Source organism: Artibeus jamaicensis, unplaced genomic scaffold, assembly GCF_021234435.1.
Source record: "Artibeus jamaicensis isolate MK-2021 breed Jamaican fruit bat unplaced genomic scaffold, CSHL_Jam_final contig_354, whole genome shotgun sequence".
Lineage (NCBI taxonomy): Eukaryota > Metazoa > Chordata > Mammalia > Chiroptera > Phyllostomidae > Artibeus > Artibeus jamaicensis.
Window position 1 is genome coordinate 20,383,272 of NW_026521803.1, and position 15,490 is coordinate 20,398,761.

Below are 15,490 nucleotides of genomic sequence, written 5' to 3' on the forward strand. Positions count from 1 at the left end.
GGCTTATTTCCTAGAACTGACTTCGTCATATCTAGGCCCCGTGTTTTCATCCCTCCTCTCAGTCAACCATGCCTGGATCAAAGCAGAATTCAGTTGACCTGCTTCGCACCCCAGGCCTCTGGGGGCAGCTCCGGGGCAGTGGAGGTGGGGAGGCCTGTGTCAGAGGGAACAGTCCACCGCGGGGAGGTGGACACCAAAAACCAGGGGCTGCCTGGGGAGGCCCCCAAGGCTCCCTAGAGTCTGGGACAGTGACAAGAGGAGCCGTTGAGGTTTGTCATCCTCTGGCAGACTCCTTGCCTTTCAGAAGCAAATGTCCAATAGAAACCTCAGTTTTGAATAGTATGAGGCTTAAAGCTCAAAGAATTCCTTAAACAACGCCTTTCCATTCCTCACATGGCAGCATGACCCCCAGTCTGACCTCCAGCCCTTTGTAGTGTGAATTCCTCCAAAAAGTCCAGAGCCCCGCAGGCTCCCAGAACGGCAGAGCCGGCTGTCATCTGGGCTCGCTGCCGGAACCGGAACTGGAACCGAACCCGGGGCCAGGAGGAGGGTGGGTTAGTTCAGGGGACAAGGAGACTCTCATCTGCAAACCACCTCCACATTCAAGTCCTGGCATGAAGGCCCGCCCCATTCCCCGGGAAGGCCTTCTCTCCCCAGGCTAACACTTCACAGGCTAGTGTGAGAAATGGGCTCGGGCCCAGCCCCGGGAAGAGAGGTGAGAGGGGACACAGGGCTCAGGTGTTGCTCTGTAGCTGGGGCTCTGAGCTCCGCTCTCCATCACTCTCCGTTAGAGCAGACAGGTGAGGGCAGAAGCCACTCCCCACTCTCCCTCAGAAGCAGGGCACAGACAGACAGACAGACAGACAAAGACCTTTGTCTCCCCAACCAGGCATCTCAGTCCACACAGCTTCCCTGCCCTGTACACACAGGGAGATGGAGACCCCTGGGGGGAGTCTGCCCATGCCTGGACCAGGCTGCAGACTGCAGTCTGCAGGCCGGGGGTGGGGCTGGAGTGGGGGAGAGGGTGCCATGGGCCAGGATGGGGCCTGGAGCTGGCTTGTGGCTATTGTGCATCACCTCCAAAGACGATGACAATGACACTGACACTGTTCCCTCTTCTCTACCTCCCCTCCCCCGTCCAGGTTCACGCCCTGTCCTTCCTCATCCAGAGCCCCTCACGCTGCATTGCCCTCCTTCTCAAACCTCTTCCGGCATCAGGGCTTGGAGTTCTCTCTGTTGTGTAGAGAGGTGGGCAGCACCCCAGAAACCTACCCCCCCTGCGCTCCCTCCCACCAGAGCCCCAACTCTGAGGGCATCACCCCAATCCTAGGTCTCCTCCATCCACGCAAACTGGCAACCCGGTGGGAGGTGAGGACCAAAAGCAGAGTGCTTGGTGGCAAGTTTTGGGTCACGTCCTCATCCTCCTTCCTTGACTGTGGTCCCTGCCTCTGCTGCCTCCCTTCCCCAGTACCTCCCAGCATTTTGCCCTCACCCGCACTCAGGCCAGGTGGCCCTGGTTGCCTCCTGTTAGCAAGAAATGGGGGCCTCTCTGTTGTGTGTGGGCCCTGTGGCCATCCCTGCCAGGGAGCCAAAACTACGGGTTTGCTGCGAAGACTTTCAGAGACACATCAGTGCAGAGAAATGTTTTTGACGTGTGGAGCAGGGCCTCCTTGGATGGGTCCCATCACCTCCCGCAAAGCCCTTCACACCGCCTGCGCTGCAGGCGGATCCCACGGAGACAGGAGCCAAAGCTACTTCCGTGGCCCGCCGTGGGGCTGCGAGGCACAGCGGGCCAGATTCCAGGAAGCACAGACCACTGAAAAGGAGTCTTCTTTTTTTTAAACTGTGCTTTATTTAGGGCTAAGCTGGAGAAAGCGTCATCCAATAGTTACAGAAGGTTACAAGGAGTTTTAGGGAGTCGAGTGTGAAAAGAGCAGTTGTACTGAACTGCAGCTGTTGGTTTTTTTACAACATCTGGACATCCTAAAAGGAGGAGCCAAGAGAAAGAAAAAGAAAAATTTAAAAATAATGAACCAGCAAACCAGAAAGAAAGGAAAGTCAGGAGGCCCGAGAGGAACCAGATCCTTGTTTTTCTAAAACAAAAAAGGGAAAAAAATGGCAGGTCCGCGAGCCCTCTGGCCTCCAGACAAACTGGATGTCAATGCGAGGAGGGTACCGAGGCAGAACGCCAAAGCAAGTCTTCCCAACGGTGCAAATAAATTATAATAAATATGTTATACTTTAAAATATATGTGTTCTTAAATAAATCAGTGTTTTTTTCTGATTCTGAGTTTTTTTAAGCAATGTCTTTTTTAACTGCTCTAAAGTCATTTACCAAAGATAAATATCGTGCTTTCATTAAATAGTTTTCCTTGTTTTTTTTCTCTATCATTACAATTAAAAGTCCTACAAAATATGCAAATTTATTTACAGAAAAACAGAGCCGGCATCATTTAAACATCCCTGTTTTTCAAAATTCCTTGTAAACAGTTTCAGAAATTCTTCAAAGATTGTTTATTTTTCTCTCTCTTGTTTAAGGTTTTTGTGTGTGTGTGTTGTTTCGTTGCTTTAAGATGAAAGTTCCCAGGTCTCCCTTGCCCGGAAGGTCTCTGGAGCAAGCATGGAAGGCGAGTGAAGCAGAAGGTGTCCAGGGCTTGCGGAGAGCGGGCGAGCACGCAGCTCCGGAGCGAAGCGAGGCGAGGGCGGCTGCAGCTGCGGCGGGCCTTCCTGCCCAGGGCGGGGCCTCCACCGGCAGGGCCAGCCAGGAGCCCACAGGTCTGGCCAGTCAGCCTGGCCCTCGGGGTCAACGGTGTCGCCATCCGACAGCACTCGCGGGGAGAAGGGATTGATGCTCAGTCTAAACTCTACAAAAGTACAGTCCTACAACATCTGGGATTTTAGCAGTAACGCTAACTTCTATAAGTTTTTTTTTCCTTTTTTTATTTTTTTTATTTTTTGCTTTCCTCTAATTTTTCTTCTATGATATAGGTATTTTAAACTTCTCCTTTTTAAAATTCTGTACAACTATTATGTTTTTAAGAGGGGGGGAAGAGTTAGAAGCATTTACAGACTTTTCACAACAATTCTCTTGCCTTGTAAGTCCTTTTTTCCCCTCTTTGTTTCCTCACACTTCAAGGTTAATGAGTTTTAATATTTTTGTTGCTTTCCCCCAATATCCACCAATTTGTTCTTCTTAACAGCTCCTCCAGACATACAATACAGAAAACCATAGGAAAGTGTCTCAGACTTGAATGAGGGTAATCAAAGCGCCTCTCAAAGTATGAAAGAACTATTATCTTGCTGTTTTAAAAGCATTTAAGCATTATTTTTCTTTTTTTGTGTTTTTTTGTAGTTTTTTGTGTTTTTTTTTAAATTTTTTATTACATTTTTCATAGAATCGCTCTAAGCTGTTTCAAGAACAGCCAGGAGGCAGGAAGGAGGTCCCCCTCCATTCCCCCTCTATTTGACATAGAGCTACACATCTGCAATAAAAAGTTTGGTCCTTTGGTCCCTAAATAGCTAAAGGAATGACAGATAGAGATGCTCAGTGGCGGCCTCCCAGCCGCCCCCTGGGGACCAGGCCCCGCCACACCGCTCGCCCCAGCCTGCCTCAGGCGCCCACGGGCTGGAAAAGCCCCGGGGATCGGTAAGCAGCGTCTCTTTGCAGCCCTTCAGCCTCCCCATCTGGTCTCAGGTTATTTTGTTTTAAAAGTTGCCTTTTGTGTGTGTGTTTCTCATTTTTCTTCATCTTCTTCTTTAAGTCGTATGTCATTTCCCCCAAGCACGTGCCCTCTGAACTCCATAGACGCTATACTTTCCTTGAAGAAATGTTACAGTCACAGAGTGTCTGGAGTCCTCAGCTTGATTGATATTGGCTGATATGTCAAAGGTGTCATCCAACAGTTCTCATTTATAAATAGAGAGAGAGAGAGGTTTGTTTTTTAATGTAGCCCGTTCAGCATCCTGCCCTAAAATGAAGAAAATCAGGGCTGATTAAGCCAAGAGAGGAAACACAAAATGCATCCAAACACCAAAAGGAGCCTGCCTGGGGGTTGGGGTGGGGGGAGCTCTGGGGGATGGTGGGAGGGAGGGGAGAGACCAGTATGAGAATTAGTCATGATCATGATACGTAAGGAAGAAATCGACTCTTCTGTTCAGAGTGAGAAACCTCTGGGAGGTCTGGTGGCGGTGGCTGTTGGCTGAAGCACAGCGGTTGGGAGCGGGGTCTCGATTTGGGTTCCTTTAGAGTTCTGAATTGGGGGATGGCTCGGTCTAAGGGGACAATTTGGGACTGTGGCATATGAATTTATAATTAAACTGATCTCTGAGGGATCTAGCCCAGATACAATATGTATACAAAAGCCTAGCAAACGAGACAGCAAAAATCTAGCAGCCCAGCCCACCCCTCCCCAACTGAGCAAAAAGAAGAAAGATCCCTAATGTGAATTTTGCTGAATCCTTGCCCAGTTTCCAGCCAACCACTTCTTTCCCAAAGTCAGTAACTATTTGCGAGGCTATGTATATATATGTATATCTGGATATATGTGTAGAAGATATTCACCTGCACATATGTGGATATACATGGATATGTGTGTATGTATATGCATAGATACACACATACACACACACAATATTTTTCTCATACATGCCAGGGAATTTAGAGGAAATTCAGAACTTCCAGGGGGAGGATGGGAGATCCTAACAGAAGTTAGAACGGATTTAATCATCAGACTTAGTTCTCAATTTTCTTTTGAATGGTGGCTTTTGGGTGTTTCGTTTTGCTTTTTTTAAGGAAAAAAATCATGATCTGACTAGAATCAGAAGGAGAATGCTTAATCATTGTGAATTAACAAATGAGACTCATCTCCATTCTAGCAAGCAGCTTCCACTTATACATGGGGGTGACTGGTTACATCAGGAGAGTTAGAACTGCCAAGCCCCCAGTCGAGGGGACAACGTCATGCGTATATCAATCCATGCTGGCAGGTTTTTCACACTGTTGATTCAACAAACAGCAAACCGTACACAGCAGTCTAAACAATTACAACACCAAAGAAAATAATAATAAAATCAAAAAACACTTGTCAAGGACCCTTTTTCAGTTGTAAACAAAAAGGTGCATTTTGCTTTTGTCAGGACTGTTTTTTTCCAAACCAACCGAAAAACCCTCCCGAAACCCCATTCCCCGGCCTCCCCGCCCCACATTTAATTTAGCAGAAGTGGCTACAATACAAACCTTACAATTGATACCAGGCTCTCTCTCAGAGGCCTCTGGCTTTGTACTCTACGTTTTTGGTTTAGAAATTTTTTTTTTATCATTCTGTTACTGTAGAGATTTCATTTTTGGTTTTTGGTTTTGTTTTTGCTTTTGAAGTGAGATTGAAAATGGCCTAACTGGAAAAAGACCAGACCCAGGAAAGTGTCAATTGAAAAAGGCCCCCAAATTTCTAGAAAAAAATAAAATCACAATATTTTCAAGTGCAAGTAAATCAACCACGCATTTTTTAAGATGTTTTTGTTACTTTTAAGAAAAAAAATAATGGTTTGCACAGTTAAATGATCCCATGTTCAATAATTTAGGAATTCATCTTTATTTTTACTATTTTTTTTGTGCTTTCGTTTTTGTTTTTTTTCCTCTATGTGACATCTAGAGAAGCATAAAAAACGCTGAACAAGAAAAACCAAACAACAGAAAGTAAAACCACTGCAAGCACCAAGAACGAAACAAAAATGAGCACAGCAAAAAAGGGCGTGGCAGCACAAAGGTCAAGAGAATGCACGTGTGATCATGACTGGCCAATCATCGACTGATACAACATCCAAGAAAAACGCTCCAATCACAGCACCTCCACGAAACTTGACGGCAATTGTCATGCAACCGATTCTTAGCCTTGTTACATGACGCCATCATGTCACACTGTGAACTTTGAGTTGATTTGAACTTACGGATGGGGGACTGTTTTCTCCACTCTCATGTGATTACGTGAACTTTATTCCTAGCTCAGCGCGAGACTGTGGTGGATTTGACTGGCCCTGGTTGGGTTGTTGGAATTTGATTGAATGACAAAAGAAGAAAAGATTTATATATATATTTATATATGTAGAGAGAGAGAGAAAGAGAGAAAGGACAAGAGTGTGGGCAAGGGGGGAGGAAGAGGCAGGGCGGGGTGGAGGGGAGTGTGGGAGGGCAGGGGGAGCTGGGTAGAGGGCGAAGAAGGGCACGGAAGAAGTTAAAACAAAATTAAAAGGAAAAATATTTATACAGCACCAGACCACAGCATCAATCTAAAAGCTCTGATGAGAGAACAGCAGTCAAATCATAAGAGAACGGAAAAGAACTCAAAGGGTGGAGGAAGCCGGCAGACAAACGACATGGGCACACCAACACACAGGTACACGCACAGCTGTTTATGCAGACACATGGTACACTGTGAACAGTAGCAGAACCTCACACAGGGCCACTGTGGGCATCCATCATGCGTTGGGGAGGGGGGTGTGGGCAGTTTGGCGAGGGGGCCAGAAAAAAATGGAACAGCCCCTCGAACCACCTTGGCCAGCAAGCAGATCAGGGAGCACGTCTCTGCTTTTTGTCACCCTTGATTCTTTCTCTCTCCCCTGGGCGCCGAGCTCTCCTCACCTCCCCAGCCTTCTGTGGCTTCAGCCTGTGGACCAGCAGGTGGGGGCTGTCAGGGGGACCCTGACTTGCCAGGTAGGTCAGAGGCTGGCTAAGGTGACTGGTGGATCCATGAGGCCCACCCATGAGGCACTTTGCTGTCACAGTACAATCCCCACTGGCAACAATGCAGCCCTCCCACCCTTCGGGTCCCTTTGGCCACCATCCCCAGAGAAGGGTGTCTCCACTTTAAGAGAACCCACTGTATGATGTTATGATTGTCTGCCCTTCCACTCTGCCTCAACCCTCTTTCCTAAAAACCTTCAGCAAATGAACATGTTTGGCTTTCAGATTTAGAGGAAATCACATCAATGTCCCTAGAAATTTATAAACATACCCTGGTACTATAGATTTCACTTCGCAGTCACCTCACACCCTTTGCTTTTCTCCCAAGGTGGCCTGTGTAGACCAAGTGAGGTTGCTTCTGGGCACGTGGAGTATACAGAAGGCTCTGCAGGCATGACCCATGGTTAGGTCATACGGAAGACTGCGGGGCTCCCTGCGGGGTAGGCAAGACAAACCAGGACAGCCCCCCAGAGGGGGTGTACTATGGTCCTGGGTCTCCAGTCTCTGCTGCTGCCACTTTCGCTCTGCTGACCTCCCTTACTCCACCTTCTCCCTCTCCATTCCCCACGGCCCCCCACGTACAGCTTTCTAGGCTGACCCGTCTCACAGGCCCCTGCTGCCTTCTTTAATGGTGCAGCGCTAGGTGGCCAAGGCTACCTGCTCCATGAAGCATCATCAGATACTGCCACTTTGAGTGGTCTTCTGCACTCCTCACAGCTTCACGGTCCTTAGCCTCCAGCCAGGGATCTATCCCCTTGTCGTGGTTACCCTTGACCTTGCTCCCCTCCCCCTCCGCTGCAGCATTCAGGCACCAGGTCTGACTGCAGGGCTTTCTGGCCACCAGGCTTCTACATCCAGCTGCAGCCAACTTGCACTCTCAGCTTTGTTTTCCTTCAAGGGAAGGTGGAAGGGAAGCCTGGGATGGTGAAGGGTCAGTGTGGATAAGCTGCAAAGTAGTTGAGAGGTGACTTATTTAAGCCCAAACCCTACCTTCAGCTCTGCCTTCACAGAACAGCTCCCGGCCCCTCTTGCTCCCCAGACCCCTGCCCGACCTGCCTGGCCAAGCTGGGCCCTTGCTCTTCCAGCATGCCACCCTCCCCTGCTTTACCAACCCCCCTGAAAGACAGCCGTTAGACCCACCCAGGATATCCAGTTGGCAGGGCCCTTTGGGTGGGAGAAGAGGCCTAAGGATGGAGGAGGGCAATGCCATCAGGTGCTGGCAATGGCAAGTACAACTCAGGGACCCCTGGGGACCCCTCCTTTCCCTTGCTCCCAGTCCTGAGCACCTCACAGACACCCACTCCTCCCCACTCTGCTGTGCTCCTCTGCCTCCAGCTTTCCCCCATTTGCCCTTCAGTGCCTGGCACTGTCCTGGGTGCCAGGGAGTCCAGCCTGCCTCCCACACAGCCCTTCCTTAATGCTCAACCCAGGAAACTTTCTCATACACTCATCTCTCACACTCACTTGGTCCCAACACACAAACACACTCTCACACTCATTCAACCCCCAGGGAGCCTCCCCCACGTTCCTCATGCACACAACTGGCTACTCTGTTCACTAGGGAACAGCTGTGCCTCTTCCTGCTGGGCGACCCCTACTGGCCACCCTCCTGAAGAGCCTCGCAGAGCACAGCCCTGCAGTGGGTCACTGACAGGCTTGCCGGAGCCTGAATCTGGCCTGGGAGGCTCCAACTCACGGCCTGGGTGAGGACATGATGGCCAGGCTGACCCAATTCAGATGCCAGGTCGGGACAAGGGACCTGGGTGTTCTGGCTGATGGCTGTAGACCTGGCCATGTCCACGATTTTGCCCATTTCTCCTGTTTTCTTTCTCTTAGATTCCTGGTAAAGGTTTTTTGGAGAAACTCTCACTTAGCACAAAATAATGAGCTCAAGCAACCTGAGGAGCAGGGGCAGCGAGAAGGCCAGGAACCCAAAGAAGAAGGAGATCTACACTCTCGGGAGACCCAACCCCATTCCACCCACCAGAACCTCACTTCAGGGAACCAGAGCCGGGCCACACCCCCCACAGCTGCCCTGCTGGGGCTCCTCTCCTTTCCCAGAACCGCGACATTCTCACTCTGACTCGGCCCTGGCCACCAGGCCTGCTGCACCTTCTGCCTTCACCACTGCAGTGGCCAACCTTGGCCTGGAGGTCCGTGACCCTGTCACCTCTTCGCTCCTAGTGATAGTGTGCCCCTCGGACCCCGCTCAGGCTAGCCCTGCCCTTCCGAGCACCTAGGACGTATCATTTGTAAATACCCCTTTCATTAACTGGTAAAACTATGCAGTTTTTAGCTGCTTTTGCAGCTGTTTCCTCTTTGGCTGGCGACTGCGCAGCCGTCACTTCTTGCTGGAATCCCCAAGCCTGCCCCTTATCTTGGCCTCCTCCTTCTGTGACAGCCTCTGACTGTCTTGGGGTGGGAAGCCCGAAAGCACCACGTTAAAATGCCATCTACATGGAAGTTAAAGGCCAACTTTATTATAGAGTTAGTAGGGAGGGGGAGTCAGAGATCTGACCCCTGAGAAGTGGGATGTCTCCACATGTCCCTCTGACGTTCAGGACACTCGGTGGTGGGAGGCTGGGGTGATGACGGCAGTGGGCGTTACCATTCTCCTCCCTCGAAGGGGCTAAGAGCACAGCCTCCGGAACGAGGCCCCCAGCTTCAAATCACGGAGCCACTGCTCAGTAGCTGATGGGAAGTGGACTTCCGGTGATCTCTCTGTAAAATGGGACTGATAACACTGTGTACCTTCTGGGTGGTTGCAGCTATATTCTTTCCTATAGAAACGGTGCCTAATATGTGATAAGAACTGTGAGAAAGTCTGTGGTTTTCACCTTTCAGGCCTTTCTATTCTCTGGTGGAAGAACCCATTTTGCCGTTTAAACTACTCCTCTCAAGTCCCATCCCAAGTATGACTGTCGGCTGGGTCTACCTTGAAGACCACTTCTGACCTCAGGTCTCAAATAACAAATCTGCTTTCCTCATCCCTTCCTCTGGGAATTTCTCCCACCTAAAGGCTCTACTCCTGCTTGGGTTTTCGTTACACGGAGGTCTAGGAGGCTGAAACAGGCTGCTTTCTGGGAGCCCAGAGGCCCGGCACAACCTCAGGACACTACCCTCCTCTTTAAAACTCTCCGATGACTCTAACACCTTGCTTTCATTAGTAAGAACGTGGAAGCCCAAGAAAGGAAGCACCCCAACCCAAGTCATGCCTCAGACCTAGAACGGGCTGCTTTAGCTGAGCCACCCCAGCCCTCCTATGGAAATGCACCCGTCTGCTGGCTGCGTCCTGAGGTCTGTGTGTGCACAGAGCCAGAGGCTCCTTGTGGGCAGGATGGTGACCCCGCATGGTGCCCAGTGCCTGGCATAGGAAGGGGCCCACATGCTGAGTGAACATGAGTATTTGTGTCTTCACACAAGCCAGAGATGGGCAGGGAGTGGGAACTCAGGAGGCAAGAGGTGGGTTTGGTTTTCCAGCCTTGCAGAGGGTAGAGGCTCAGCCACCCCATTCAGTAGAAGCTGAGTACTGGCAGCTGCTCCTGGCTGGATGAAGAGTGTGCTGCTGGCAGTGGTGGGGTCTGAGGGGAGAATGGGAAACTGCAGACCTCCAGCTCCAGACTCGGAACCTCCCCTGAATGTTTAACTCCCACGTGCCTGATTTGTCTCCCAACCCCTCTTCATTTCCAGGCATGACAACCCTGCTCTTTCACTCACTTGGGCCAGGAGCCAAGTGTCATCCTTGACTCCTCTTTCTCTCACACCCACCCCTCATTCATTACAAACAGCATCCTTGGCTCTGCCTCCCAAGCATGTCTACAACTTGGCTCCCTCGTACCACATCAACTGCTGTCAGCTGGGCTGAGCAGTCTGGGCACTAGACCTCTGCTTTGGGCCCTGTGATCTATTAACACAGCAGCCAGTGGTCCTGCTGAAATGCAGGTTAATCACATCACTCTCCACTCAGAGCTCTCCAGTGGCCCCCGCCACCCAGCCCCCCATTTCTGAGGACAGGCCTAAATTCATTATAGTGGCCTGTGGATCCTCCATGAGGTGGCCCTCCTTACCTCTGGGGCCTCTTCTCTCGCCATACCCCTGTAATTACTCCCCTCCCACCACCTTGGCCTGCTGCATCTCCTCGAACCTGCTGCCCTGGCCTGACCGGGCCCTTGAAGGGAAGACACACTCCTGCAGACAATGACAGGGCTCCCGCTTCACTTGTTGAAGTCTTTGCTTGAATGCCTCTTTCTTGACAAGACCTACCCTGACTCCCTGATTTTAACTGTAACCAACGACTCTGACACCCTGTACCATTTACTCTTTGATCACATGTCATTGTTTATTCTCTCTCTCCTCTGCTTAGGACAAGGATTCCCACTGGTCCGACTCTGGCTGAGTCCTGAGTACCCGCCTGTACCTGGTGCACAGCACACTGAAGGAATAGAGGGGCAGAGGGCTGGGCAGCCTGTCTGCGGCCTGAGAATGAGCTGGCCCTGCAGGAGCTCACACCAGGCTGAACGTGGACTTCTCATGTCCTGGCGCAGCTCCCCCCTCCCTGCTTTCCCAGGGAGCCGCCTCCCCCAGCGGAACAGGTGGCCTGGAAGTCAGGTGGCCAGGCAGGACCCCGACTGAGCAGAAGTGGTGACGACTGCCCACTCATCATGGCCTCTGTAAAGCAGGCAGGGTAAGTGGGCCCCAGTGCTGTACCTTCACATGCTCAGCTTCTGCCCTATCCAGTTTTGTTCTTTGGTAAAGTTCCCTTTGAAAAGTCCTGTCCCTCCTCTCCAGACTGAACTTTGAGGAATTGGAGGGGCGAGGGGATCAGGTGTCTAAAGCTGGGGAAGGGTGAGACGGATTCTGGGAGAAGGCCCCAGCAGAGGGCTACAGCTTTCTGCAGGGCCTAGTCTGCTGCCCCCAAACTCTCCCAGCCCTGAGCTTGCCACCTGGCAAAGAGGATTGCCAATGTGGACCTCGGAGACGCAGGCCCAGGCCTCGCCCCACCTTCTCAGAACGCTCCACCCCCAGCTCCTTTTAGCTCTGCGACCAGGGGATGGCCATGCCCATGTCTCCCGGATGACCACAGCTCTGCGCCTGCCTCTAGGCACTGGGCGATGAGCCGGTGGAGACGGGCGCAGCGGGTCCAAGGCACACGCCCCGAGGGTCCAGCCCACGGAGGTCGGGGAGGCGGCGGGTCCGTCCGGTGTCCCCTCCCTCACCCCCCCCGTCCCCGCGCCCCGGCAGCCCCCGGTTACCTGTGCGAGTCCTAGTCTCCCCCGGGGGACGCTCCCGCCGGCGCTCAGTACGGGCGATTGGCGTCTTTGGGCCGCTTCAGCTGCACCTTGAGCCTCTTCATGCCGATCTGGAAGCCGTTCATGGCCTGGATGGCGGTCTGCGCGCTGGCCGGGTTGTCGAAGCTCACGAAGCCTGGCGAGACACGAGGGACGAGGGCCTGGGTTTCCACTGGGCCGCGGGGGCCGGGAGGGGTGGGTGGGGAGAAGGTCTGCGGGCCGAGCGCGGCCCCTCCCCGCCCCCCCGCCCGCCTGTGGGCGGGGCGGGGCGCGAAGCTCCTCCCCCAGGGCCCCGCCCCGGCCGGCCTCCCCCCGCCCCCTCCAGCCCGCGTGCGCGCGGCCCCTCCCGGGGAGCGAGCTTCCGAGGCTCCCGGCCTCGCAGACCCGCGGGGCCCTGCCGGGCCTCCCAGCTCCACCTCGGCTTCGGGCGGCGCCCTCTCCCCCGAGCGGGGAGCCCGCGACGCGGCGGGGCTCGGACAGGCGCCCGCCCCCCACCCCGGCCGGCCCCGGCACCTGAGCCCTCTCCTGCCGCGGGGTGGGAGAGGGCGGACACACCTGAGGGTGGAGTTTATTGGACACTGTCCTCCCTGACAGGAGGGGGCCTGGCAGCGGGAGGGCACAGGGTGCCGGCCTGGGGAGAGAGAGGCGTGCGAGGGGGCGGGAGGGAGGCACCGCGGAGAAAACGGTTTCGGGCCGCCCCCTTCGCGAGTGCCGCCCGGCCACAGGGGAGGGCAGAGGCGGGCAGTCCTCGCGGCCCCCCACCCCGCTCCCGGTCCTGGCCGAGGCGGCCCCCCGCCGGGCTCCTGGGGGACTCTGGGGTTCACCCACCACCTCCTGCCCAGGGGCTGCGGGCATCTCCCTCTTATTTAGTACAATTCCAAGCCGAGGGAGCAGGTGCCCTTGCCCTGGACTAAGCATATGCCAGTTAATGTGTCCCCTATAACCCCCCCATAACAATAATAATAGTATTATATAACAATAATAGTACAAATTAACACTATCAGTAAAAAATCAGTGGAGAGCCTGCAGAAGTTTTTTTTCACCCTTTCATTCCTCCCAACATTCCAGGATGGGATATAGAACCATCCATGGTTCCCAGTCACCTTCTGAAACACCAAGTTCCTGAATGGAGATGGATCAGGTTCCCAAGGTGCATTTAGAAGTCACCTTTCTGAAACTCTGTGTGGTCTCCTTAGAGACTACAAGTTACATCAGCACTTCCCAGAATGGCCCTGGTAGGTGCTCCTTGCGAAAGGGGCTTCTGTGGTCAGGTAAGCTTATAGCCAGGCCCTTCTAGGACAATTCAAGGCACAAATAAAAACACCCAACTCCCACCCCAGCTTCTCCAATAAATAAAACTTTATCTCTTTGTTGAACTTAGTATTTCCTGGAATTTATTTGACTTAGAGGCCTTTTCTGCTGTAAAATCTGCCTTTTATTTATTTCTCCTGTAAAGTCTCCTTGCAAAATATATGAAACTAAGCTTGGCAAAGTTCCCAGGCCATCCTGCTAACCTGCCTCATTTGGGGTGTTTGTCCCAGAATAGCATTAGACATATAAGGGATAGATGTATAGACCCACTGAAGTAGAAGCTGTCTTCTCGGTTAACTGTCCCTGGCACCTCCCTCGCTCTCCCTGTGCTGGCTGCTTCTCCCTGTTTACCTTGCCCCAGACACTTTCCCCATGTGGCTTCTTTTCTCTTCCTTTTGCATCCCTCCAGCATTTGCTCATATTTGCTCTTGCAGCACCGCACCATCAGAGACGGGTTGGGGGGGGGTGTGCGTGCCTGTGGAGCGTACTCAGGGGTGTGTGGGCTCAGATGGAACTGGTCCGAGCCAGTCCCAAAGCAACCTAACCAACATCTGTATGAGTCCATATGCCAACATAGATAGGAGAGATTTAGGATTATCCGTGGTTGAAGATTAGTGTGAATAATCCTCCCACCTTCTCTTCTCACCCCTCCTGGCCCATCTCCGCTGATGGCTAGTCAAGTCCTTAGCAGAGCAGACCAGTTTTCAAATGTGTGAAATGTGTCTGTTATACTGCTGTCTGCCAAAAAAGGGGAGGGGGGTGAACTAAAGCCTCTCTCCCTGCGGGGCCTGGATGTGGGTGGCAGGTTACACCCCTCCCTCTGCCTCTGCCTCAGTACCTGCTACCTGCACTTGATTGCTGTTTTTGCAAGGGGGGAGACAGGGGACGGACAAAGGGGGCTGGAGGTGCTGTGGTGTAAAGGGAGGGGCAGCCACCGAGTGGGGAAGAAAGGGCAGAGAGGTCCTGGAGGAGGGAAGGCCAGACTTGGTGGAAGAATCTAGAATCTCCAGAGACCCGGGGGTTGGGAAGGACTCCAGGCTCGAGAGAACCTTTCTTCCTCAACTAATTTTAACTGGCTAGCATCTGGGCAGGGGGCTTGCCTCTGCCTGGCAGGGCCCTGAGCACCCTCTCCCAGGGCTACTCCCTGCCTTCCCCAGAGTCGCTTCCCCATTCCTCTCACGTTGAGAAAGTGCCTGCCTCCCAGACCCTGAACAGGAGTTCCCCTTGGTGTCCTTGCCCAGCCCTTCTTCATTTTAGCAACAGTTTGTGCTGCACATATGCTCACAAAAGCCTCGGGAAGATTCCGTTTATGTTTATAAAAAGCAAGTGGAAACTTCGAGAGATTCACTTGAACATAGTACCACATTTACAACAAAACGGCCCGTCTTTGGGGGAATATAGAGAGATCTAACACTTCTTGAGAGTCCACTTTAGCCAAGCTGGTCACACACACATCATCTCCCATAACCTCAGAACTTCTCTGAGGGCAGATAGCTAGAGTCCCCATCTCTCACACACGTGGCCACGGAGGCTCAGAGAGTGAAATGACTTGCCCGTGAGTGAGTGCTGCAGTTGGTTCTCACACAAAAGGCCTCTGGGAGAGTCGCAGAAGGCTCAGGTGCAAACCAGAACCCAAGAGGCTTAAGGAGAAACCGCTGGGCTGGGCTCAAGCATGGTGGACGTATAGCACTAGAAGCTCACTCAGGAAGAGAGAAAAGAGCCAGAGTAGAGGTATTCAGAAGATTGTTTTTTTCAAGTAGGGAAAAACCTTGGTCCTGGAGAATTTAAATGGGCTAATGGCCAGGTAGTGTTTGGGGAGGCTCTAAGGAAATGCCTTTGAAAAGCTGTGTTGCCCTGACATAGGGGCAGCCGGGACAGCACAGATGCACCAAGGGTGTGGCTAGAGACCAAGCCTGCTCTACCCTGGGTGCTCAGCGCTTTGTGGGCTCCTAGGGGTCTTCTTTGATTTCACGTACTATCTCAGGCTCACTTGAAGACTAAATGCAAGGATCTCCCATTTGTTGTTTTTACATATGTAATTATGACTCATCAGAAGAAATACTTCTCAAGCAGGGGGCAGGGGGCAGCCCTGTCGTTTTCTTTGGCTTTGTTTTCCCAAGGCTCAAAGAGAAATGAGCTACTGAGGCAACTC

At 52.4% G+C, this 15,490-nt stretch overlaps 1 protein-coding gene across 29 annotated transcripts in view; it reads right to left on the reverse strand.

Moving 5' to 3' along the window:
* Positions 1–1,838: 1,838 nt before the first annotated feature.
* The window catches only part of CELF4 (CUGBP Elav-like family member 4), a 290,171-nt gene continuing 276,519 nt past the window's right edge, over positions 1,839–15,490 (reverse strand). For 24 of the 29 annotated variants that reach the window (XM_037154504.2, XM_037154509.2, XM_037154503.2 and 21 more), the window contains 2 exons: positions 11,992–12,163; positions 1,839–3,968 (listed from right to left, as the gene is read on the reverse strand). In XM_037154504.2, coding sequence (XP_037010399.1) covers positions 12,036–12,163 — 128 coding nt within the window. In that variant the 3' untranslated portion in view covers positions 1,839–3,968; positions 11,992–12,035. Of the gene's footprint in view, positions 3,969–6,020; positions 6,034–9,040; positions 9,461–11,991; positions 12,164–12,582; positions 12,659–15,490 lie in introns of those variants that run through there. The other 5 variants (XM_037154513.2, XM_053664353.1, XM_053664352.1 and 2 more) reach the window with 3 other exon arrangements.